Raw genomic sequence first — 27,145 nt, 5'->3', positions numbered from 1 at the left:
TTTTTCACAGTTATAATTCTATAAAAAATTATATTCAAAACTAAAAATGATGTAAAGCAAATATAATAAGTTTTTTCCAACTAATTCAACTACAAATTACTATTCCAGAAAATGATTGGCGTAATAACTATACCTATATAGGTATAGTTATTACGCCAATCATTTTCTAGAATAGTAATTTGTAGTTGAACTAGTTGGAAAAAACTTATTAGTTCATGAAAATTATTTCAGTAGTGATATCACCGAAAAACATCTAAGCCGTAAATAAATAGAAAAGTTTGAGTTATTCGTGACGAATCAAATTAATTTGGAAGATGAATAAACATTACTTTCTCATGGGATCGGTAATCGAACAAATTATTTTATCACAAATAAAGCCTGAAAGGCGAGTGCCGCAAACACACGAGCGAGAAAAGGTCTTTCTCCACACACTATACCTCTCCTACAACTGCACAAATTTCAATAATTCAATTAATGGACTTGATTAAAATCAAAATAGCCTTCGTTGACAGTATGGGCTAAAATTTATTACGTTTCCATAGAACCGACTCAAAAGCCCAATTTCATTGGTCTACCAAGCGAGGTGTGGGCAGAGTGCCGTGAGAAATAATATTTCCCACAGTATGAGCAATACATAGTTTTGAAATTGAATAAGCTATGAAGAATACACTACTTTTCATAGCAGTTGTAGGAAAAATGTATATACACAACAAGGAACATTTTAAAAACAACAAACTCCTTTTTCCTTAAGAAAACATTCAATAAATTTGTGATCATAATAAACAGAAAAAATATAAATTTAATATACCATGCCTTCATGCTTATAAACTATAACGACTCAAAAACAATTGTTGCGAAAAGGAAATAAAATCATTTACTCATAATATAGTTTGTCCTTGTCCTTGTTTGTGTTTTTTATAATACTAAGATTTTTTTTGGTGAACGGATGTGTCGATTTGAGCTCTGAAAATCAGCGCGTTAATGGTTAATTTTTGTTTTGAATTTTGTACAGATAAGAAAACAAGACTTTCTAAATGTGATGGTGTAAAATTGAAATTCTGAGATTGAAAAATAGCAGATCAAATTACTGGAGATTTCAGAATCGTCTTGGAATAATCCTTTTTTTTTCCCCATCCTTCATTATCTGGGGACAGATGGTGATAAGGTTGGCAGTGGATAAAGGTTCACATACACCGACAGGATTGGTAATGAACTTCAGTTCATTCTGAATTATTTTCATGGTGTTTCATTGGGAATCAGGGGAAGGAAGCATTATTGATATCAAGTACTAACATAGTATGAATGCCACCTATGAGTGCTGCAAAAAAAAGGAGAGCAGTCATGTTGTGTGCATAAAATGTTTCGGCCATTTCCATTTGAGTTGCCTAGAGAGAAGGAAATCAGTAAAGATTACAGAGGGTGGTAATTGTCTATGCTCAGTGGAATGTCAAAAAAGCTATAAGCGTGAAGAAGAAGAGAATATATTGCAGAGGAAGAAATTGCAGCAATATACTGAGAAAATTCAAATGTTAGAGGAGAAGATTATTCAGGTTGAGGAAGAGAGGGAGATAAAAGAGAAGGATTTGATAAAGAAGATGGATACGATGAGTCTGTTGAACATTGAGAAAGAACATCAAATAAGAACCCTGAGAAGACATAGTGAAACTTTCGAAAACGATGTTTTTCTATCAGAGAGTGAATATGAGGAAAGGTTAAAAAACTTGGAAGAAAGCGAAAGGAAATCAAAGAAATTAGTGAAGAATTTAGAGTGTAAGATCGCTAATAAGCAAGAGGAATTGAATTGTAGTGAGAATGTCGTGAAGGATCTTAGAGAGGAAGTTAAAAATTTGAAAAAAGAAAATGAGAACCTTGTATCAATGGTAGAGACTCTCAATAAGGAGAACGAAGAAGAAAAGGATAAAATAAAAATTATAACTGAAGAAAATCGTATACTGAAGGAAAAAATTGAGGAATTGAAGAAAGAACAGCAGAAATCTGCTAAGAAAATTTCCCACAATGAAGATGGAAAAGAATCACAAAAAAAAGGCAATGCAGATGAGAATGAAATTTCAGATGAGGTATTCACAAAACTAGAGAGCAAATTATTCAGCAGACTATTAGTTCAAATAAAAGAGAGCTTAATATCAGAAACCGACCCAAAAATGAAACCATCAATAGAGCACCATGCTACAGACATCAATAGAAAAACCAGAAAAGATTCTAAAACTCTCAAATACTCAGATGTAATAATGAAAAATGTAGTAAGTAGGGATGGAAATAGCACAGAAAGAGATAATTCAAAAGATGTAAGCACAATTCCAAAAATAATTATAGACGAGTTCAAGGAACCAACACAACCAACTCGTAAGAATACACCACAAAAAGATAGACTCTCAAGTGAACACATACAACATGAAGCTTGGACAACAGTGGAGGCTAAAAAAAGAAAAACAAAAAAGCAGAACGTGATAGAAGGAAACAGTGATATCACAAGTTTACCAGAGAATGCTAGTTTCACTAGTGCTGAAAGGAAAGCATGGCTTTATGTGGGAAGAGTGGATTTAAAGGCTACCGAATCTAACATAAAAAACTTTCTCACCCGAAAGTTCCCCAATAGAGAATTCAGGGTCGAAATGTTGCCAAAAAGAGAAAACGCTATTAGCATTGCCTTCAAAGTCGCGGCTGATTTTTCATTGATGGAAGAATTACAAAAGCCGGAAATGTGGCCTCAAGGTGTTCTGGTGAGGAGATTTCGATTCCTTGGACGAGGACAATCTTTTCAAAGTGGAGAATAGGTATCAGCTTTCAGTGAGCCTTATTTCACAGAATGTCCAATCCATAGGAAATAGTGTGAATGAACTGAATGCAATGCTCGGAGATAACCCAGAATGCTATTTCCTGGCACTCTCGGAACATTGGAAAACTGCTACACAACTCCAAAAATATAAATTAACTGGTTTCAAACTAGCCGCCTTTCATTGCAGACAGGAAGGTCAACACGGCGGAACTGCAGTTTACATCAAGAATGGTACAAAATACAGCCCAGCAAACCATGTTGTTATATGCGCCTTCCCGTTACATAACATCCCTAAGAAATGAGGTATATACCTGATACATCTCAAACTAATGTATCTGATACATAACATTTCATATATCCATGAAATTATTTGACTTATTCATATATCATATATGTAACATTGTTATATTACTGAAGTTACGTATATGATACATCTTCCAGCATCCCTAAAAACAATATTACTCTGATATCTACTAGTGTGTAATATAGTTACATATCATATATGTAACATTCGCAATATATATTTTACATTGCTAATATTATGTAAAAGCTATGTAAATATAGCATATTCATGATATATTACTCAGATCTATACAAGTACTCTTATAATACATAACCTTTATTAAAGTTGAACTGTTTAGAGATTTTTGCCAGGACTAGTGCAGTGAAAAGTGATATGCATTTTCTAACTTTTGATTGTTAGATAGAAGTGATGAACTATAATAATAATAATATTCAATATTCTTTGATTTTTCATCAATTCCGGATTACTTTCATCGTAGAAATATGTGAGATAAGAAGTGAAAAACTGTAATAATAATATTCAACATTCGATGATTTTTCACCAATTCCAGATTAGTTTCATAGTGAAAATATGTGAGGTAAGTGAATATAAGTATACTTCGACAACGTAACTACATTTAGATATATAAATGCTGTTGTATGTGCCTTTCATTTTGCTTTTGTACTTGCATGCCTGTTAATAGCATAGGTATATTTGCTGCATGTTTTTGTGGATCGTTAATGGAATGTGTGCATGGTTTCTGTCTTCTTCATTCAAATTATATGCATTTTGATATTTTTCCTTTTTATGGTAATTTGCATTTGGGTGTATATAGTTCTGAAGTAATACCACAATTGTTTTATCATCTAAATAAGAAGTACCTATCTGAATAGTGCGCTAGTTTTTACTACTTAGACTATTTTTCTGCTATATTTTATTTATGTTTGTGATGTATGTACCTATGTTATTCTCTGCTATTCGTGAAATTAAAACATCTAGATTTCATATATGCACAATACACTTTTCTTCCATCATTATTAATGACCAATGTCAGATCACATAAGGATGCTTTTTGAGAAATAGATTCTGATAAGTTTAATCAAATGTTTTAGTATGATATAAATAATTTTGCTGTTTCAGAGTGAGGAATCACCTCCTGAAGTTTACTCATGTATTCAAAACTTTCATAACTTTATATTATGTAAGAAATTTGTTATTTATCCAATCAGGAAACCTCGTTACTGAGAATTTTAATTGTAAATACCATTTTTTAATAACATTCTAATATGTTTAGGTTTTGCATCTCAGTCTTTTATCCAATGTGCAGACTTTGGGAAGATAGATATCAGCCGAGTGGATAAGGCTGGCCACATTGAGGATCAAGAGACAAAAATAAGTTTTGGTTGATGTAGGTACTTTGATTACATTAAAAATTTTCAATAATTCTATGATCTTTCATTTAACAAACACCCAATTGTTAAATTATTGAATCCTGTTTTACTATTCATAAATTATTTGTAATATTTCAAATGTGGTGCATACCAAACGTAGGAATCTGGTTTTTGTTGAATTTTTTAGGTTCAAAATAATAATATTGTTGACTAAAAAATATCTTTCTAGCAAAAAATGAAAGATGGAGTTTAAATATATATTTTTGGAATGCACCTTAATTCATAAGTATCTCTTTTCATGTAATTTATAAGTGATATATCTCTTATTAATTGATGTTGGCTAGATACCAGCAGTTTTAGTTTCAATTGGTATTGTGTATCATTTGTTATATTTTTGTTTGGAAGGTATTGAAAAAAATTCCAACAAATTCACTAAAACATAATTTGTGTGGTGTCAGCATATTTAGATTTTTTATTTGTAGTTTGATTAGTTTTTCCTCCAGAAAGAATTGTACAGGTATGTATTGTTTTTGAATTGCATAGAGAAATTACTTCTGAGTACCTATATGTAATATAAACATTCAGATAACTATTACATTTTTCTTATGTCTCTTGTTTGTAGCAGATATATTTCTTTTGGTTGTATCACATAGAACGGATAATTTTTTTTATATTGCATGGTGAACTTTTTACTGAGTATATATTATGTAATATAACCATATACAGGTTGGCCCAGTTCTTGTAGAGTAACTTGGTGTATTCATTTTTAGGATGAAAGCGTCATAGTCACTTTATAGGTCAATAAATTCACAAAAACATAAGGAGGTTATTGACATCAGGTTGTTCAAAATTAAAGATTTTATTGATAAATCTGGTAACTTGAACAACCTCGATATAACTTCCTTATGATGAAATTACGACCCATATTCATATTATGTTTTCATCTTAAAAACTGAAAACTCTCACAACTGTTATTCTACAAAAAACTGAGCCAGCCTGTATATATTTATATTACATAAAATCGCAGTAAAAAATTCTCCATGCAATATAAAACAATATCTCAGTTCTGTGTGAGATATATTAGAGATATATATCAGCTACAAACATGATATATAAAAGTAACATAACAGATATCTGAATGTTATATGAAAGGTACGTATTATCTATGTAAATTATTATATAACAGCAATATATCAGGTACGTAAATGATACATAAAGGATATTACAGATGTAATGAACCAGCAATATCTTTCAATGTATCATGTAAGGTACATCATCTATACAGAAATGTAACAGCTACGTATATGATACATAAAGGATGTACCATAAATATTACAGATGTAATATACCAGCGATGTATCATGTATGTTACATGAAATGTAAAAGCTACGTATATGATACATAAAGGATGTACCATAAATATTACAGATGTAATATACCAGCGATGTATCATGTATGTTACATGATCTGTACATGATACATGGCAATTTTGTTACATGTTATGTAACGGAAGGCGGACATAGAGCGGTCGTTGAGCGGTACTAGAAAGGCGCATGTATGTTACATTGTTATGTAACATAGATCGTTGTAATATATATGTTATGTCTATGATACGTATTTGTGTTTGCTGGGAGGGTCCACCATCAAATAAACAAGTTATCCAAAGATAAAGTGCTCGAGTGTGCCGCTGTCGAGTGTTTTTTGGGCGTTGAAAACTTTATCATTATCAGTGTGTACAGACCACCATATAGTACTACATTGGAGGAATTTTACAAGAAACTACAAGATATTTTGGAAATTATCATTTCTGAGAATAAACTAGCTTTCATAGCGGGTGATTACAATATTGACTTCAAGGACCACAGGAATATTGTCAGGGTAAATTTTCTACTGAATTCCTACTCATTCAACTTAACTTTCAGTGAATCAACAAGAGTAACTGCTACATCAAGCACTTGTATTGATAACATAATCACAAATTTTAAGAAAGTGTTTACCACCCATATTTTATATACTGCTATTTCTGACCACTTGGGCCTTAAGCTCTCCTTCTCTTTGAGAGGAGGTGTTTCACCTGTTACATCTTACAAGAGATTTTATACATCTGAAAATATAAATATTTTCATCTCGAAACTAGTGGAACAAGATTGGTCTGATGTATATGATGTTGAAGAGGATGAGGTGAACTCTCAGTGGAATTGTTTCATAGGGTTGTTTTTGAGATTGTTTCAGGAATGCTTTCCGCTAAGATTGGTTACCTCAAGGAAACATAGAAGGAATGAAGTATGTGATTTGGATGTAGACAATTATAGGAATAAACTCTCTGCACTCCAGTTGGTTCAACAGTTTTGTCCGGAGGCGAAAAACATTTATCATGCATTCAAGAAAGAATACAACAATTTATTGGCAAGAAAGCGCTCCGAAATTTACCGTGAGAAGATTTCTCTATCTGACAACAAGATGAAATGCATGTGGGGAATTTACAGAGATGTTGTTGGTGAGGATTACCATGACAGTGCTTTTTTTGAGGGGAACCCTTCAGATGTGGCTAACAAGTACAATGATTTTCTTCTCAATGTGATTCCTAGCTTATTGAACAGTGTAAGGCCTGTCTCTGATTGTAAGATTCGTTATAATCAACGCTCAATGTTTCTGAAACCCATAACAACAGAGGAAATCCAATTGATGGGAAGTAAATTGAAGAATAAGTACACCAGCGGAGAGGATGAAATACCAGTGAAGATCATCAAGCAATGCATAAATGCCATATCTGAGGTCCTTTGCTATGTAATGAATAATTCCTTCAAGTATGGAATTTTTCCGGAACAACTAAAATTAGCAGTAATAGTTCCTATATACAAGAAGGGGGACCATAGTTCGTTTGAAAATTATAGACCTATTAGTATCTTGCCATCATTCTCTAAGATTTTCGAGATGGCTATGTGCAGTAGGCTGGTTGACTTTATGACTTCATGCAGTGTACTGAGTAGCAATCAACATGGCTACATAAGAGGAAAATCTGTACTAACCGCCATAACAGAGTTCACAAAAAACGTTGTCAGGTCATTTGAAGATAATGAGATTTTGCTGGGTATATTCTTGGATCTGTCGAAAGCTTTCGATTCACTTAATCATGAATCTTTACTGATCAAAATGGAAAGATACGGAATTCGAGGAAATGTGCTGAACTGGTTCGAATCTTACTTAATCAGAAGGAGACAAAGAACTATGGTGAAACAAAATGGGAAATTTATAAAATCAGAAATAAAAGAAAACCCCTGGGGTGTAGCTCAGGGTAGCATGTTAGGACCCATATTATTTGTTCTCTTTATGAACGATATTGTTAATGTTCTTGAATGTGAGAAATCTGTGACCGGGGAAGCTGTTTCTGAAAATCTGGCCAATTGTCACATCATAAATTATGCAGATGACACCAACCTGCTAGTGTCTGGCTCAAACTATCCCCAACTGATCAGTACTGCTTCTATGTGTTTGAATAGAGTGGAGCAATGGTTTGAAAGGAATGGCTTGGCTTTGAACCCAGATAAAACTAAGCTGATACTGTTCAGAACACCACAACAGAGAATGGAGACACCAACCACTGTGAGGTTGTTGAATAGAGATCTGAACACTGATCGGACTACTAAGTTTTTAGGCATCTCCATAGATGAACACATGAATTGGCACCACCATATAATTGGTTTGGGAAAGAAATTGAATTCTGTCGCATATAGTTTGAGAATAATAGGTCGATACTTAGACGTGAATTCACTCAAGATTTTTTATTTCGCCAACTTTGAGAGCTTGATGAGGTTTGGTTTGATGTTCTATGGTGTCAACTCAAACACTCTGGAGATTTTTCGTATTCAGAAGAGGGTTATCAGAACTATATTTGGTCTGGATTACCGTCAATCATGCAGAGGCGTCTTCAAAGGGAACCATATTCTCACTGTTTATGCTCTCTACATTTACGAAGTGCTAGTTTTTATGTTTAAGAATTTGGAACATTATGAGCAGTGCGGTTCTATGCACAACTATGGTACGAGAAATTTCAATATCAGTTATCCGATACATAGACTCACAATAACGGAGAAACACCCTTCTTATTCGGGTATTAGATTGTTTAATGAACTTCCAGAGAACCTAAAAATGTGTAATAGTATGAAAGTGTTCAAGAAAAAAATTAAGGAATTATTGATTGATTTAGAGCCTTATTCTATAGAGGACTTTGTGCGCGTATAGTATATGCATTGTGAGGATGATCGGTTTTTTTGTTTTGTTTTTGGTTATGTGACATTGTTTCATTTAATGTTACCATATTAACATCTGTATGACACTGTAACATTCTCTGAAATATATCTACTTATTATTATTATTATTATTAATTCCAAGAATCTCCTCTTCATATTCTATCACAGAAACCTTTTTATCACAGTATTAATATCGAGTTCAGTTTCCCTCAGGATGTATATTAAAAAAAAATCATGATGTGTAAATGAATAGATGCGAACACATAAAATAAATGACTAGAACAAAAAATGATAGTACAATAGATAATCTCATAGAGCACACATCCATCGGACGTCCATTTTACGACCATCTCAAGTCCAAACGTCCATGGACATTGAATGTATACATACAATTGTTGACGTCCACCGGTTAGTACGAATTTACGTCCATTATACAATGTCCACAAATATAAATGAATTTTTCTATTCAAATCCCATCTACTTTCACTGATCCAACTGAAAATCAATAGTATTTTCAAACACAATCTTGAAATAAAATCTGATGAATCGTGCATTTTATTGATCGTTAGACGATTTTGTATAACTAATAGTGAACATTCATACAGGATAAGCACAAAGTATAAATCCATATTGGACTTGCATTGTACGTCCAAAATGGTGTTCTGTTCTGGATGTCCAGTGCACGTCTAATGGATGTATACCTAATGCACCAATTCTAGACATCCAACCCAGTAAGAGTGAGCATGAGATATTTAAAAATTACCTCAATTGTGAATATTTGGAAGTTTGTATTGTTACGTACATTTTACAATAGTTCTATAACCTTTGAAACATCTTATATACTGTCGGAAACATTTAAAAATAATTATCGTCAAGATTTGAAACGTTTCAAAATGAATTCAATAGGAATATTCAAAACATTAGACTTTACATTTCAGTCATTTACATCTTCGAATCATATATTTTGGAACATTTCAAAAATTATTTTCATCGTAAATATTTGAATAATATAACCTCATATTTTAAATATCATATTATGAGGTTTCAATAGTATCCAGTCCAGCAAAGTCGCCCATAACACGTTGAAATTGTCAGTTCACGTTTGGAACACTGAAGTCGAGAAGCTTCGAGCGTGGTTAGGAATTGGATGGGTGACCGCTTGGTACCACCGCGTGCAGAACTTGAAGTTGATTTCCTTCTGGCAAAGTCCTCCGCTATAGAAATTCAGGAATGTGAAATTGGCAAAGATCAATTGGCCAAACTGACGATTCCATTAGTGATCTCAGTATGGAACAACGCAATCCCCTCAAAAAATTGGCTTGGTTCGAGTATGTCTCGCCAAACATTGTAACTATTCAGAAGGTACCAGAAATATTTCATACACGTTATTTAAAAATTAAATTAAACTTGGATGAACGTTCTTGCCACTAGGTGATAATCAAGTCTTGAAATTAACCAACACGCAATGTAAATAAAATAGTTTTATTTAAATCATGAATAAATAATTGCCAAATATAAAAAAACAGTTTCTACTGAAAAGATGTTACTAATATAATAACTTTCTATTTATTTATTCACAAAGAATATTCAATAAGAGTAAAATTAATTCACATGACACGGAGTGAATAAACACCAAAATCCTTATTAAGTATTGGAGCAGTTACGCACAGATAGTTAATTCTAGAATTGAAAACCTCTGTAACTCACCATATTTATTTATGTTGAATAAACATTATTATTATTAGATCAGCTTACTATAAGAATGAAGAATTTGTTTTTTAATTGAATTAGGGTTAGAACTATTCAGAAGGGCACTACAAGGATATCGAAAACCATTAGAAGTACAGGGTGGCTTAAACTTAAATTACAAAAAAGTTGCGTTATTTAGGGATGAGTGGGTTGGTGTAAGAAGATCCAATATATCTTCAATGGTTCCCGAGATATCTTGTTTTTATTTATGAGTAACTCATTTGTTTCTGGAGATAACTTCACGAAATATATTTGATAATGGTTCCAAACCGGATTTTTTGAAGTTATCTCCAGAAGCAGATTAATTATAAAGAAAAAAATAAAACTCGATTTTTAGTTTTTTGGAGATATCTCCGGAACCATTGGAGATATTTTGGATCTGTTTACACCAACACACTTATCTCTCAAACCAACTTTTTTTGTAATTCAAGCCACCTTGTATTTCTAACAGTTTTTGAAATCTCAGTAGTCCCCCTCTAAATAGTTCTAACCATAGATATTGTATTTCTTTTAACTCTTTCTGTAATGATATTTCATTCAAGTTTTTTGTTCAGACGTAAACTTGGCCTCTTCTAGCTTCAATTTCCTTTCTAGAAGTTCCAACTCTTTTGTTTTATTCCTAGCTTCTAGGAGACGCCTTTTCAATTCGACTTCTTTCAATTCTAATTCTATCATAGCATCCAAAAAATTGGTCTGCCATATTTTTTCTATTCTTTTGTCCTTGTTTTTATTGACAGCTTGAAAAGCATCATCTGCTTTCTGCAAATTACTTGCTTTACCTAGAATAAATAGAATATTCAAATAAAACAATCCTAATACAATGTTTATAATGATAATAATAATAACAGAAGGACCACAAGAAATGGACAAGATCAAGCTCTATCCTTCAGATATTTTAAATGTCCAGGATTAAGTGAAAGTTTTCTTAGCGAGCGGAGCTTCGGGTGTCACGAGCGGAGCTTCGGGTGATGGTGGGACTGCTGACGGGGCACTGTCGGTACAAACATCATTTGTACCGTATGGGTAAGTCAGCAGACGAGACTTGCAGACTCTGTGGATCGGAAGTAGAAACTTCTGAACACTTGATATGCAAGTGTCCAGAGCTGGCTGGCCTAAGAACCATTCACATGGGCAAGCCGGTCCTGGATACCAGAGAGGTAATGGCCAAGGCCCCTAGGGAGGTTGTCAATTTTATTAACGTCGTTGACGACCTCCCTGGGTTTCTATGAATGAGTAGGGTAGTGAACAAAAGATCTGCATGGTCGCAGTTCCCGGAAGGCTCACCGAAGCAAAACGACCCCAGTTCAAATAATAATAATAATAGCGGGGAGTGAAAAATTGACTGCGAGGGGAGTTTTCTCGGTAATTATTTACAAGAAAACATAATGATCTGATAGTGATGAAATTTTCCGTACATAGGTAAATTATTACCTCAGCCACTACTACAACAAACAAAAATACAATCTATATGTATGTGCAAGTAGGTACTTAAGAAGAACAAAAATAAACAAGTATTGAGTATCTCTCAAATACTCATTCATACTATAATGAGCCTTATTCACAATAACTGCCTCAGTCTAGTTCTGAATACAGTAACTTCAAGCTCTTTTATCGAGAGAAGAAAAACCAACCTGTTTTTTCCTCAGTCCTTGGCGTTTCACTATCAGTACATAACCTTTTTCTCTCAACAACAGGAGGACTATGGGGCCTTTTTGAAGACTGTTGATTAATGGGCATTTCTGCGAATACATGTGCAGTCTGAAATTCAACATCAACAGTTTCATTTCCTAATCCTACTTCATCAACGTCTGCTCCTTCCTCAGAGATACAAGTTAAAAAAGAAATCAATTTTTCTTCAGTTGGAGTCAACCCTTTGGTAATGAAACTTCCCCCTTCTGTTTTTTGTTTGTCTTTTTGAAGATCCCTAGCTTTTTTTTTTGTATGACATTTCCAGTCAATAAATGTCTGAAAAATAAAATAATTAATAGTTGGTTTAAGCACCATTCATAAGAATTATGAACTTAGAATCAATAACTAAGAACTCTACCCAAGAATTCAGTGGCGTTTATGCACTCTCTTGTTAGTTCTTAGTGAAGGAAAGCGCACATGCTCGAACTACTTTCTATTTGTTCTATACTTTGATGTTCGACATTGATATTGATTGTGAAAAAATAAAATAAAATTTTTTCAGATACACTGAATACTTTTCATCGATAAAAACGAATAATGGAACATGAAACGATAGAAACTAGTACTTGTTAATATTTAAAATCTATGCGGCACATGCCAACTTCATTATTTTAACTAGGAGCTTAATTCTTAGTTAAAAATTGGCCAACTTTCTAGTCAAAGTGTTAGTTCTTAGTCCTTAGGTAAAATGCATAAACGCCCTCATTGATTTGTTAGCGTTCAATTGTTAGTTCTTAGTCCTTAGGAATGGTACATAAACGAACCATATGTAAATAGATTGAAATGAATTTGAATCACTACCAATTGTACCTTTCTCCATTGAGATGAGGTTTTTGAAGGTCCTTGGCCAATGGAATTTAACTGTTTAGTTAAATCTTCCCACAAATTGTCAAAGATCTTCTTCTCATCTTCCAACGGTTTGGTTTTACCAGGTACCAATACCTTATTTTTCGATATAAAGTTCACCAAAATGGTGAGTTGTTCCGGAGACGTTTTCTTCTTGCCATGACGTTTCATTTTCAACAGTTGCTGTCCCAATTTTTCTTTAAATGTAATTCGTAATCGTGCATCGTTATTCCTAATTAATCTTGCCGAATCTACAAGTGGATTTGTTTACAATGTTTACATAAAATGAGCATGCGTTGATAATGTCATTTTACAGTTTTTGTCGCCAGATTGTGCACACCACAGAACACACAACGTATCGTATCCATAGACCTAAAACAGTATTATGTAGATATCAGTTTGTTGGATGTTTCATTTTTCCAATAAATTTTTTTATCAAGTTAGTGAAGAAAGATTATATCCTGTTAGAGTGCACCCTGTAAAACTCTTTTGGCGTGACCGATGGCGAGAATTAGTGAAATATTTCTTACTTTTCTTTAAATACCTGATTAATTTTTCGACCTGGCAACGTAGCTACCATTTTGACGTAGCGGATTCGAGGAGCTCAAGGTCATATACCTATTCTACATGTTTAATGTTTACCTTTAACGGTTATAAATGAAAATAATTAAAACAAGAAGTTATATGAGACATGCCTAGCAAGTGTTTTTTGTGTGGTTTCACTTATATTGCGGGAGGTGAAGTTAGTCTTCACAGGTGAGTTCCATCCATAGGCGTGCAGAATCCAGATTTTTTCCTTTAAACATATATTCAGTTATAATATATTATAACTGAATAAAATAACATATATGTTATTTTAAGACTTATAAATGTTTTTTAAGACTTCCATCGAATCAACTCGAACGAGAAAAATGGTTGCAGAGAATTTCTTGGAACCAACCGATGTTAGAGAAAAAAAAATATTTTCTTTGCTCAAATCACTTTCCTGAAGATTGCTTTCGAATAATAAACCTAAGGAAGAGGCTTATCCAAGGAAGTTTGCCTTCTACTTCTGCACTAAAATTGGAAATACCTCTGTAAGTTGAAACGAAAACTTTTTTTCATAATTTGTAATATTTATTATGTTTCCTTGCAATGGAAATCTTCCTCAGAATATCATATAACATAGGGCAATTTGTAGGACCTACTCAGTAGGGAATGGAAGTATTGAAGAACAGCACTCAACAACAACACAATCACCATCAAAAAAACGATTGGGATTTGACACTTCAACTACTTTAAGCTCTCCTTCAAAATGTGCATCATCTAGCTCTAGTGGCACTAAGAACATAAAGGAGAGGCTTATTCAAGAAGGTTTGCCTTCTGCAATTGAATTGGAAATACCTCAGTAAGTTGTAACGAAAACTTTTCTTCATAGTTTGTGATATTCATTAATTCCTTGCAATGAAAATCTTCTTCAGAATATTACAATATAACATAAAGCAATTTGTAGGACCTACTCAGTAGGCAATGGAAGTATTGAAGAACAGCACTCAACAACAACACAATCACCATCAAAAAAACGATTGGGATTTGACACTTCAACTACTTTAACCTCTCCTTCAAAATGTGCATCATCTAGCTCTTGTGGCACTAAGAACATAAGGAAGAGGATTATCCAAGAAGGTTTGCCTTCTGCAATTGAATTGGAAATACCTCAGTAAGTTGTAACGAAAACTTTTCTTCATAGTTTGTGATATTCATTAATTCCTTGTAATGAAAATCTTCTTCATAATATTACTATATAACATAAAGCAATTTGTAGGACTTACTCAGAAGGGAATGGAAGTATTGAAGAACATGACTCTACAGAATCTCTATCTGATTTTAAAATACAATCTACATCAAAAAAACTATTGCGATTTGACACTCTAACTACCAATGATTCAGAAGAAGTGCTGGCTTCAACCTCTCCTTCAAAATGTGCATCATTTAGCTCTAGTGCCACTTCTTTCCCTGGAGAACACAGAATCTCTAAAATAGAGTAAGATATTTTGAAAAAAAAAACTAGAATCCATTTTCAAATTCTACTTTTCTAGGAAGAAACGGTTTTTCTCAAATCCCCGCTATATGGGAGACTATACACATCGTCATTTGGAAAACCCTATGCTGCGAAAAAAATACTTTGAATTATCTCAAAGAATTCTGTCCGATTTGAAGACCAAAAATAAACTATTAACAAATCAAGTGAAACGCCTTAAATCACCCATGACAAAATTACAAGAAGTGATGAAAAATATTCAACACAATTTCCTGGTGGAAGAAGATATGGTAAATGCATTATTAAATGTAAGTAGAATATTTTATTTGTTATTATTTGTATATTTTTCATAAATTGTAATCAGAACACGAAAATCATTAAATTTGAAATAACTTAATTTCTGAAACTGAAAATGGTAATATTGCCATGCCGAATCTACAAGTGACCTTGAGAGATTATTGAGCTTTACGTCGAATTCGTAGCTATGTTGCCAGTTCGGAAAATTAATCAGGTGTTTGAAGAATGTGATAGAATTAAGGCAGAAAGTCAATTGGTTATAGAATCCACAGTTTCAACTCCCTGGTTCGCACGGTGCAAACGTTAGGAACTTCCAGAACGCAGTACTTGTATCTTGGAAACGAAACATTTCCGCACATATATTTATTTGGACAATCATATTAAAATATTAACCAGGAGGAGGCACCTCCTGAAGTTTGTCAAAGCACTTTACAATCATTCTGTATAGTCGTCAGTCTTTTCCTTCCTTTGTCTATAATCCTTCGTTCGTTCCATAGCAGAGACCATAGACAAAGAAAGGAAAGAGTCTGTGATTCTGTGGTCTAAGTATGTCTCTATGGTCACGATCAGCTGATGCTGAATTATGGAGGCTGTGGTGCAAACAAACTGGGTTTCAAATAATTATTTCAGTATTTCTTCTTTTTTTTTTTCTAGATCAATATGCCATCGTTTTGTTGCGTGGTTGATTGTGGTAATAGAAGACCTCGTGACAATGTTAAATTCTTTAGAATACCTGCCATACTCAATTTTACCCATAAAAAGGTTTTGAATGAGCTTTCAAAGTTACGGAGAGAAAAATGGCTATCAGCTATCAGAAGAGCTGATTTAACGGAAAAGAAATTGAAAAATGCTGTAGTATGTTCAAAGCATTTCGTTACAGGTAAAGGCATCTATTATTTGAAAGTTTACTGATTCAATATTCATAAATTCTCTCAGGAAAACCAGCAGGTTTGGAAGATGATCGCAATCCTGACTGGGTACCGTCTATAAGTATGGGATATACAAAAACGGCGTCAGATATAGGAAGATTCAATAGAGGAAGGAATAGGAAGAAACTTCAAATTACTGAAAAGGTATAAAATGATGATTAATCCCCGTATTTAATCAACTACTTTAATTTCATGGTACCGCCATAGGAAATGATGTGGTAAACAACTGAAGTATTGTCAATGTCCTTTGAATCCAAGAAGGTTGGTCATAATGAAAATCGCGGGAATTATTCAGAGTAAGCCATTAATGACAAATAATGCTCTGATTGAAATGAAGTTTTCCTACAACTGCTATGGAAAGTAGCGTATTCTTCATAGCTTACTTAATTTCAAAACTATGTATTGCCCAAACTGTGGGAAATATTATTCCCCACGGCACTTTGCCCAATATTATTCCCCACGGCACTTTGCCCAATATTATTCCCCACGGCACTTTGCCCACACCTCGCTTGGTAGACCAATGAAATTGGGCTTTTGATAGTTGTTTCTATGGAAACGCAATAAATAAGCACGTACTGTCAACGAAGGCCATTTTGATTGGAATCAAGTCCATAACTTGAATTATTGAAATTCGTGCAGTTATAGGAAAAGTATATTGTGCAAGTGGGGAAAGTCCAGCTTTTCTCGCGAGTGTGGAAGTTTGTGGCACGAGCCTGAAAGGAGAGTGCCGCAAACACACGAGCGAGAAAAGGACTTTCTCCACATGTTGCACACTTTCCTTTTCCTACAACTGCACAAATTTCAATAATTCAAGTAATGGACTTGATTCAAATCAAAATGGCCTCCGTTGACAGTATGTGCTAATTTATTGCGTTTCCATAGAAACGACTCAAAAGCCCAATTTCATTGGTCTACCAAGCGAGGTGTGGGCAAAGTGCCGTGGGGAATAATATTTCCCACAGTATGAGCAACAAATAGTTTTGAAATTGAGTAAGCTGTGGAGAATACGCTACTTTCCATAGCAGTTGTAGGAAAATTCCTTTTCTCGCTCGTGTGTTTGCGGCACTAGCCTTTTAGGCTCGTGCCACAAACTTCCACACTCGCGAGAAAAGTTGGACTTTCCCCACTTGTTTCACAATATACTATTTTCACACATACCGAATTTGAGGTGTAGATTACGAATCCACTTAAAAAAAAACGCAATCGTATTTGATTTTTCCAAAATAAAAAAATTGATATTTTTCACCCGCTCATTCCCCTTAAACACTGTTGATTTGTGGTTTATTTGCAAGGCGCAATATTTACTATCAATCATATTTTACGCATTTTCCAACATATATTTTCCTTTGAAGTCGTCCATCTTGAATTTCCATAATAGCATATAAGATGCGATCAACTCGCCATTCGTTAGCGTTGTTGCCAGTTCCAACAGATAAATATATGTCATATCAACTTTTATAATAAATTTTCTTATTCATTAAAATTTTAATTCATAGGAGAAGGTTAGGTTAATGTATTAATAAAATTATTAGGCCCATCTTTGTTAACTTTTTCCAACACATATTCCATTACGTCATGCTTTGTTCTACTATTTTAATTACAAATAATACAAATAATATATGTAGTTGGAAAAGTTAGCCAGCAAAGACCACTAGCCACCTTTGACAGGAAAGGATATGGTCAAATCAGCTGTTTTCGATATAAATACATTACGTAATGTGTTGGAAAAAGTTAACAAAGAAGTGCTAAGACTTTTCGTGATAAATGAACCAAACCTAATGTAACCTAAGCTTCTCATATAAATTATAATTTTAATGAATAAGTAAATTCATTTTACAAGTTGATACCTATGACACATATATTTTTGTCAATCTTTGACATTCTTAGACCATCTGAAATCTGTTGGAATCGGCAATAGCGCAAACGGATCGTATCCTATATGTCATTATGGAAATTCACATGGGCGAATTCGAACGAAAATAAATAACAATTCCTTAGGTTTTTTGGATATAATGATGTTGGAAATTGCGTAAAACATAATTGATATTAAATGTTGGGCGAATATCTCCACAAATCAACAGTGTACAGTGCATCCCATTTTGGGTGAGACTGCCAGGTTTCTCGCTTGTTATTTAAGATAGAGCCTTGCGGCTTTCACGTTCCTGTCCTACTTTTTCGTGAAACTCAAGTTGGTCTAATCAGATTTTGCACAACTGTTTCCGTTCAAGAGATACAGGGTGATTTTGGAAATTGATACTTTTCGGACGTCTCCTTTATCTCCGAAGTTATTAGAAATAAAGCTGAGGTAAAAACTACGTCTGAATCAGAATTCTGCGTAGAATCCAGTGGCGTACTCAATATTTTTTTTCGGGGTATGGTTTTGAAGATTCAACACAAACCTATATTTTTTTTAATGGAACACCCTATATATCATTACTTCGTTGAATTCGATATTTTTTCCCTTCTAAATGATGTATAAGACTATGTAAGTAGGATGTTCAGAAATGATAAAAAACACTAAAACATCAAATAATGAGGATTTTTTGTAAATGGGCCATGAATTTCCTATGTATCAATAAGAGGATTACTACTTTCGATTTTTAAAAGTAGTAGGTCATTGATGATACAAACATCTTTGTTGTTATTATGGCTACTATGCCTTTGGGAGCAATATTTTATCAAGTAGGTATTGGAGGGAAAAAACCAATCTGATCTAGCCGTCATCGCTATGAATTATTGTTACTATTATTGATTCTTCTTTTATATAGGAAATCCATTGCCCATTAACAAAAAATCTTCATTATTTGATGTTTTAGTGTTTTTTTAACATTTTTGAACCTCCTACCTACATAGTATCATACATCATTTTGAAGGGAAAAAAATAACGAATTCAAGGAAGTAATGATATACATGGTGTTCCATTAAAAAAAAATATAGGTTTGTGTTGAATCTTTAAGACCATACCCCGAAAAAAAAAATTGAGTACGCCACTGGATTCTACGCAGAATTCTGATTCAGACGTAGTTTTTACCTCAGCATTATTTCTGATAACTTCGGAGATAAAGGAGGGGTCCGAAAAGTATCAATTTCCAAAATCACCCTGTATCTCTTGAACGGAAACAGTTATGCAAAATCTGATTAGACCAACTTGAGTTTCACGAAAAAGTAGGACAGGAACGTGAATATCGCAAGGCTCTATCTTAAATAACAAGCGAGAAACCTGGCTGTCTCACCCAAAATGGGATGCACTGTACATATATAAGAAATAAGTGAGTCACCATGGTGAAAAAATTGTTTTTGGAAAACCTAACGCGATTGCAGTTTTTTCACAGCTGATTCGTAAGCTACACCTCAAATTTGGTAAGTCTGGAAAATGTCATCTCGATCAGAGCGATATTTCCCAGGCTTACTCTGAATAATTACTAAAGTCGCCCTGATATAAAATACAGAAAAGGCTGTTAAACCTTCTAATTTAAAAAAAAAAATGGTTGCTGGAAGCAAAATATTGGCTTTTGTGAAGTGTAGTTTGTGGATTTTTTTTATAGTTTTCTAATTTTTGAAAGTTTAGGGTGACTGAATACAGTATCTATTCCAATCAATTATTGCAAGAATTAGTTAAAATTGAAGGAACCGAAAAATAAAATTTTGAGACATGCACAGATTTGACATTTGTAGCTTTTGTGTTCTTGTTGACCTAATTCGCTTTTGGAGGCAACAGGGCTGGTCTTTTATGACATCTCAGAAGGCGAGAGGAAAAATAAATTGTCGAAGTAAATTAATAAAGGTAGGTACCAGAGCAGATTTGTTCCAGACCAAAAATGAGCCCTTGTGGAAGAAATTTGGATAGATAAGTCAACTCGACCAATCCCAAACTTTATTTCAACGCTCTTGTATGTATAGAAATTGAAATACAAATGCTATGTAGTGCAAATGTATCAATTCATAATTATTTATTAGGTAGTTTATTATGAGATAGTTGAAGTCTTCAATATTGAAGAATTAAGTTATTTTTGACCTGCCATTCATCAATAAAATTTCCAAGTAATAATTTCTGTTTTATTTAAAATTTTAGCATAAAAATGAAGTCTGTTTAGTCTGGTTTAGTATCTATAGTAAGACTAACTAACGAGGCGGGCATGCTCCCCTGGGATGCTCAGAAGAATGTGAGAAATGTTTGCATTTCCGAAAGATCCGTCTTCATTTACAGCAACTGATCAGGACGACATGTGTGAAGTCTAAAATGTTTTAGACTTCTCAATTACTAGTTTCCCTAAGTTCGCGACTTTCTATTTTGAACTGTTACTATTCCAATTCTTCTTCTATCGCCAAATGTAATTAGTAATTGATATTCACAGTAATTATCTATCAAGAATCAGAATTCATCAGAATTTGAATGTAACGAATGACTTCAGTGACAAAACGCACGCCCCCCTGAAAATTACGATCTTGGAATGGAACTCCGACTGGGTCTAGGCAATCGGAACCATCTCTATTCGATAACTATCACATACGAGGCGTGTATTCAAAGTATGGTCTTCAAGGCCATTGTATCGCCGCAAGTAGCGCTAGATGAAATCCGGCAACACTGTTGTATACGTTAGGCCCCCCTTCACCAATCGACACCTGGTAGAGCTCATTAGGACGCTCAGTCTTGACGTAGCAGCCATTTGCAATGGAAGTGCCGGTTGTCGCTCCCTCCAGGTGGGAGTTATAATAATAATAATCTTTATTTGAAATAAAGTTCACAAACTTGAAATGAAATTGAGTCAAATTTACTTTGAAACATACTCGAGAAATTCCTCAATACAATATGGCTCAATGTCTAATAGAATTTCATATATGCTCTTCTTAAAATTTTTTAAGTCAGGTATGGTTCTTAGTTGGGCTGGTAAACTATTGTAAAATCTCACGCATCTGTACTCGGGACCCTTTTCAGTGATGGTTAATCTATGGCGGGGATATTTTAATTGTGTTGTTCTGGTATCATATGGGCCGCAGGTTTTGGTTTCAAAGAGGTGTTTATTTTTGTGGACAAAGATGAGGCACTCCTGGATGTAAATAGCTGGTGTCGTCAGAACTCCAAATTCATTGAACCTTCCCCTGCAGGATTCTCTGCTATATATTTTCAGCATTTTTCTGAGGGCTCTTTTTTGCAGACATAGTACTCTCTCGATCTGGGCAGATGATCCATAGAACATGATGCCATACCGGAGTTTCGACTCAAATACAGCATGATGAATAGTTTTTATTGAGCAGCAGTAGAGAGTAGCAGATATTGCTCAATTTGCCACACAAAACTGTAATGTGTTCAGACCAATTCAAGGTGTCGTCTATCTAAAGTCCCAAAAGATTTGAGTGTTTGGTAAAATCTAGCGTCAGATGTCCCAAGTTCATATTCTGTGGAGTGTCAAATCTACTTTGGGGAGTCTTGAATAAAATTGCTGTTGTCTTATTTGTGTTCATACACAGTTTGTTCGAACAAAACCAATCTTCTGCTCTTTTAAGGCTGCATTCTGCTAGTTTGACAGCTTCTTGGTATGTGTTTCCTTTTACAATAATATCTGTATCATCAGTATAGTTTATCACATCAACTTCCGCTTGGCAGTTATATTCATTGTGGAGGTCATTTATGAAAAGGATAAAATGATGGGACCCAATATACTACCCTGGGGTATGGCCAGATCGATCTCGATTGGATTTGACTCTCTGGGTTCTAGATGAGAGGTAGGATCTGAACCATTCCAACTCCACTTCTCTTATACCATATGCCTCCAATTTTCTTAGAACGTACTGGCTTAATGTGTCGAAAGCCTTTGATAGGTCAAGCAACAGTGCCATTACACTGTTTGTTTCTTCTAAGGACTCCAGTATGATTTTGATGAAGTTGAATACAGCGGTTGCAGTAGACTTTCCTTTCATAAACCCATGCTGAGTAGACGATAAAATGTCCTCTTTAAGTAAGAATGTTGTTAGTTGCTTGCATACGACTAGTTCAAATATTTTAGAAAAAGATGGCAAAACACTTATGGGCCTGTAGTTCTCCATATTATCTTCGTCCCCTCTTATAAATTGGTTTTACTTTGGCTTGCTTCAGTTGGTCAGGAAAAACATAATATTTCAGAGAGTTGTTAATTATGTAAGTTAATGCCTCAGCTATCTCAGTCATGCACTCTTTTACAACATACATCGGTACACCATCGATGCCACTACTGCTCTTGTTTTTCAATTGGCGGACAGTTGACAGTAGTCCTTCGCTGTTTATTTGACGCAATTTAAAGGAATTTTCCTGGTATGGAATATTATGTTGGAATTTCATCTTTGCCTTGTCTTCAACTTGGTTTCTTGCCATAGTTGAGAAATATTCATTGAACTTTTCTGCCAAATCATCCATATTTTGAGAATTTGGCATTTTAACTGTTCCTGTGTTCTGTCCACTTAATTCTTTCACTGTTTGCCAAAGGCATATATTTTTATTTTCTGAAGCCTGTAGTCTGCATTCAATTTTTTTTTGTTTTTCTTCTTTTAATATGTTGTCATAATCCTTTTTACGTTCAGTCATTAAGTTTTTGCACTAAAAAAAAACTCCACCTATAGAAATTCATCGTCAATTGGAAGAAGTGTATGGTGAGAAATGTATGGACGTGAAAAACGTTCGAAAATGGTGTGGAGAATTTTCTGTGAATTTTCAATGAGTTGGCCGAAAAACTCCAAGATGTGTGCAGTAGAGACTCTATTCATTCAATTTTGGTGAATAACCTGCTATACCTAAAATTGTCACGACAACGCGCGTCCTCATGTGGCCAACAAAACAACGTCACTCATTACGGAATTTAGTTGGGATGTGTTGGACCACCCTCCTTACAGTCCTGACGTCGCCCCTAGTGACTTCCACATGTTTCCTGCTCTTAAAAAACATCTAGGAGGAATGAAATTTCGTTCTTGCGCGAGGCGGCGGGATCGTGCTTCGAGGGGGGGATACAAAAGTTTGTCGTACGAATGAGGAAGATCATCGAAGTGAATAGCGATTACGTAGAAAAATAGCTTAGATTTCAAGCTTTACAGCAATGTACAAAACTTAGTAAATAAATGTTATTTAATGTGAAAAAAATAAAAGGAGACCTTACGTTAAATACACGCCTCGTATTTCGATGATCGTAATCAACTTGAGTTACAGAATAGCAATTGAGAATCGACGGGTGTATTTCTATTCGAAATATACCATCTATCTCTATTCGATTTAAAGTTACAGAATAGAGCTGAACATCAGATTATATCAAAATAAATCAATTGAATTGGAATAACCTCCTTGGACTATGCACATATTACTTCCCAGCAATCTATAAAAAATAAATTCAGCAGCGGCGATGACGAAATCCCCATCATAGTACCGTGGACTGCACTTCGTTGGAAGACGCACAGATCTGCTCCAGTGTCGACCAGGAACTGCAGCTTGGAGTCCCTATCGGTGATGAACAGGCGGCGCGTCGATGGGCTGGGATCACTGGTCGCTCCTAGTGAAGGCCCCCCTCGTTTCCCGAGGCGTAGTTACAGGGCTGTCTGCATCTAGTGGACCTGGCTCCAAATCTCCAATGATACCAGCACTTACCGTCGATTGGCTGTCGGCCTCGACTAAGACTTCTTGGACGATGCTGGGAGTGGCCTCTGCTCCTGTCTCTCCGGGATCGGACTGCTTGGGCTGCCAGTTCAGCTCTCAGGGTTGCTATCTCCTGGTTGAGTCTGAGTGTGAGCTGGGCAAACTTGGCACTGAGGATGGCCTCGATGCTGGTTGTCTCGTTCACCCGTTGTACGGGGGGTCGGATTGCTTCCATGATGTGGTCTGCATGGACAGCTAACTCTTGGAGGCTGCTGTCTTGCACAATGGCCAACGACACCTGGACACTTCTGGGTAGACGGTTCATCCAGAGGGATTTCATGAGGCTCTCCGGAACGGCTGGATCAGCAAGGCTCTGTAAATGACGAAGAAACTGTGAGGGCTTACAGTCTCCCATTTCTTCTCGCTCCAGGAGGCGTCGGGTCTTCTCCTCTTGTGTGGCACTTAGACGTCGAATTAGCTCCGTCTTCAATTTGTGGAAGGCCTCGTCGGTAGGTGGATTCAATATAATGTCCTTCACCTCCGTTGCGTACTTAGCTGGTAGGGCACCCACAATATATCCAAACTTAGTCCGGTCCTGTGTCACCCCCGCGCTGTGGAAACTTCCTTCAGCCATAGCGAACCATAACTCAGGATCGGTGACGACAAATTCTGGCATCCGGACGGCGACTCTTGATACTTCGGTTTCTTGTGGCATTTTTCTTCGGGATTCGCTTCTTCTTCAAATCACGTCGGGGTCACCAATTTGTGGGTTGTAGTCCTTATACGGTGACTATCAAGTAGTTCACTGCCAAGGAATTTAGGGAAATAAAAGAACGGGATAAAAAATACGTATTCGATTTATTTCAACCCACTAAAAGCGTTTGAAGAAGATGAGTATTTGTCTAGATTCTTAGGGTCGCTGGACGCTTGGGTCGTTGTGGCTCGGTCGCAGGTAGTTTTTTTCGCCGGTCGGGAACAGATGTGATATTCTTCAATCTTCTTGTTGTCGGTGCAAGTGTGGAACATCTGTGGAAGTCGTAGTTTCTTGTAGAATGGTCTGAACTCTGTTTAATTATTCTCCCTGAAATGCCGAGTTTTATGGGCATTCAGGCTGTTTTCTATTCGCCATTCACAACGCCTTTCTACGGATCCCTAAGGGGTGTGGCTTTGATTATTCCAAGTTTTTACACCGAGTTCTTCTGTTTTTAAGATTTTCGTTCTCGGACGGAATATTTTCGAGGGAATCGATAGATTCCCTACAAGCCAAATGGTGCGAATTAATTTTCAAATAATTAATTATTTAGTTTCACTTTTGAAATTAAATTCGGCAATTTAATTTATCGAAACTTTTTCAGTATCATCCTACACGAAGTAGCAGTACGATCACCTGTATGGAAGATGACCTAATTTCAGGTATGTATTTATTTCAATCAGGGTCACGAAATTTCATGAGCCCAGCAGGGTAGTAAATTTGGATAACATGCCTCGATGAAAAAGATAATGAAGATTCTAAAAAATGTATTTATAACATGATTTTTTATTTTAATGTTTTCTCTCAAACTGACTGAATGATTTCACACATGTAGATGTGAGTCGTTCTCGAGTCAAATTTGAAGGTGCGCCTTCGTTCTAAGGATTCTATATACTCCCCGGGGCACCACTAAATTGTGACGTGAAGCCCATAACGACATCTCAGGCAGACAGAGCCACTACACTAAGAATCATTTAAAAAGTAGTATTTTGTTCAATAGAGAGATATTGAAAAATATATGTAGGATCCAGTTATTGTTCCCTGTAAATAATTGCGATGGTCAACCGGATGCTTGGAGACCTATTAGTTTTTTCAAGTGTCAAGGGCATGACAGTTTCAATGAATTTACAGGGAACGAATTGTTATTGTACATATAATGTAAAAAGGATGTGTAATTCTTCGAGGTGTCGAAGATATGTCATGGAGTTGTAAATCTTGAAGAGATTTATTGGGGGGTTGAGAAAGTTCGAAGACAACACGGTCGTACCAGATGTGTCACATCTGTGTATGAGGTTCTTGTCCTTCGAGAATATTCGATTTCCAGGAATCCGCGAAGATCTTTGTGGGCGGTACGGCAAAATTCTTATTGGACTAGGGGATGGTACTTTCCCTAAGGGTGTGGTCAAGCCGAAAGAAGGGAGGTCGATATTCGAGACAGGGTAAGTTCCAATCGTCAGAGTGTCAGTTCAAATTAAGTCGAAGACGGGTAGAGTTCAAGTTAAGACGTAGACGAGAAAAGTTCGGTCTAAGTCGAAGTAAGAGTAAGTTCTGTCGGTTGAAACTTAAGACGAAAAGACGGTTCGCGAACTAGATTAAGAAGAGTCGCGAACAAATCAAAGACGAGACTACCGAAAACTTGAAGTACGACAAAGACGTGATAATCGAAGACGTTTCGGGTAATTAAAACTAGAGTTAAAGACGAAATTCAGTACCGTAGTGAGAAACTTGTAATTAGGACGTTATTAGGATCTTCTCAATACTGAGTTTGTACTGTATAATTGTGGCTTTGTAAAAAGATGTAAATAATTCAAAAAGAGTTTAATTATTACAAATCCAACAAAGTCACGGAGAAAAAGACGAAAGGCCAGGTAATCGAATCATACCTCTAGACGATCGATTAACCAAGCCTGCATATATGATTTCATTCATAAAGATATTCTAATATGATTTTATTTGAAATGTTAACTGGTGTGTCTATTCATTCCTAACAAAGTTCCAAATAAAGATAGACCATGTAGAGATCCCATATTCAGAGGAATCTTTGAATAGGAGCATAGTAGTTTATTCTAAAAGAAGTTGCAGAATGGGATCCTATTACAACACAAATGCGAAATTCGAAAACGAGCGACGAGGGAGCGGAATGAGTGTTGTATTCGTGTTGGAATTGCCTTCTGCAACGAGTATTAGACGATATTTTCTCTATTTCAGTCAAGTTTTGTAAAATATTGTCGAAATTCAATGAATAATTCAGATTATACATCCTAGTGATTTTTCTATTATATCATGGCAGTTGGTGTGACTGTTACGAAAATTGACAGATAACGGAATTTGAATCGTACGTTTCGAATTTTAAAATAATTTATAATTACTCATTGAATTCGTGAATTATGTCGCCACTTATGGTGGGTTTATGTTTATGCACCATTCCTAAGAACTACGAACTAAGATGTGCTAAGAACTAAACCTAAGAATTCAGTTGCGTTTATGCACTCTCTTGTTAGTTCTTAGTTAAGGCATGCGCACGTACTCGAACTACTTTCTATTCGTTC

The 27,145-nt window shown here is 35.2% G+C and overlaps 2 protein-coding genes across 5 annotated transcripts in view; one reads left to right on the top strand and one right to left on the bottom strand.

Annotated features, from left to right (window-relative positions):
- Positions 1 to 10,187: 10,187 nt before the first annotated feature.
- Positions 10,188 to 13,384, bottom strand: LOC123675149 (myb/SANT-like DNA-binding domain-containing protein 4). The gene is made up of 4 exons (XM_045610433.1): positions 13,320 to 13,384; positions 12,970 to 13,256; positions 12,102 to 12,435; positions 10,188 to 11,249 (listed from the first exon to the last, which is right to left on the bottom strand). The coding sequence occupies exons 2-4, from the start codon at positions 13,174 to 13,176 to the stop codon at positions 11,008 to 11,010; spliced, it is 783 nt and encodes a 260-aa protein (XP_045466389.1). The 5' UTR covers positions 13,177 to 13,256; positions 13,320 to 13,384; the 3' UTR covers positions 10,188 to 11,007.
- A 114-nt stretch (positions 13,385 to 13,498) lies between these two features.
- Positions 13,499 to 27,145, top strand: part of LOC123675148 — a 31,359-nt gene continuing 17,712 nt past the window's right edge. For 2 of the 4 annotated variants that reach the window (XM_045610430.1, XM_045610429.1), the window contains exons 1-9: positions 13,499 to 13,761; positions 13,887 to 14,081; positions 14,186 to 14,392; positions 14,498 to 14,704; positions 14,810 to 15,028; positions 15,084 to 15,333; positions 15,977 to 16,202; positions 16,259 to 16,395; positions 25,201 to 25,258. In XM_045610430.1, coding sequence (XP_045466386.1) covers positions 13,697 to 13,761; positions 13,887 to 14,081; positions 14,186 to 14,392; positions 14,498 to 14,704; positions 14,810 to 15,028; positions 15,084 to 15,333; positions 15,977 to 16,202; positions 16,259 to 16,395; positions 25,201 to 25,258 — 1,564 coding nt within the window. In that variant the 5' untranslated portion in view covers positions 13,499 to 13,696. The remainder of the gene's footprint in view (positions 13,762 to 13,886; positions 14,082 to 14,185; positions 14,393 to 14,497; positions 14,705 to 14,809; positions 15,029 to 15,083; positions 15,334 to 15,976; positions 16,203 to 16,258; positions 16,396 to 25,200; positions 25,259 to 27,145) is intronic. The other 2 variants (XM_045610431.1, XM_045610432.1) reach the window with 2 other exon arrangements.

This window comes from Harmonia axyridis, chromosome 3 (genome assembly GCF_914767665.1).
Source record: "Harmonia axyridis chromosome 3, icHarAxyr1.1, whole genome shotgun sequence".
NCBI lineage: Eukaryota > Metazoa > Arthropoda > Insecta > Coleoptera > Coccinellidae > Harmonia > Harmonia axyridis.
Note: the sequence above shows the minus strand (reverse complement) of the source record. Positions and strands in the feature narration are given on the sequence as shown.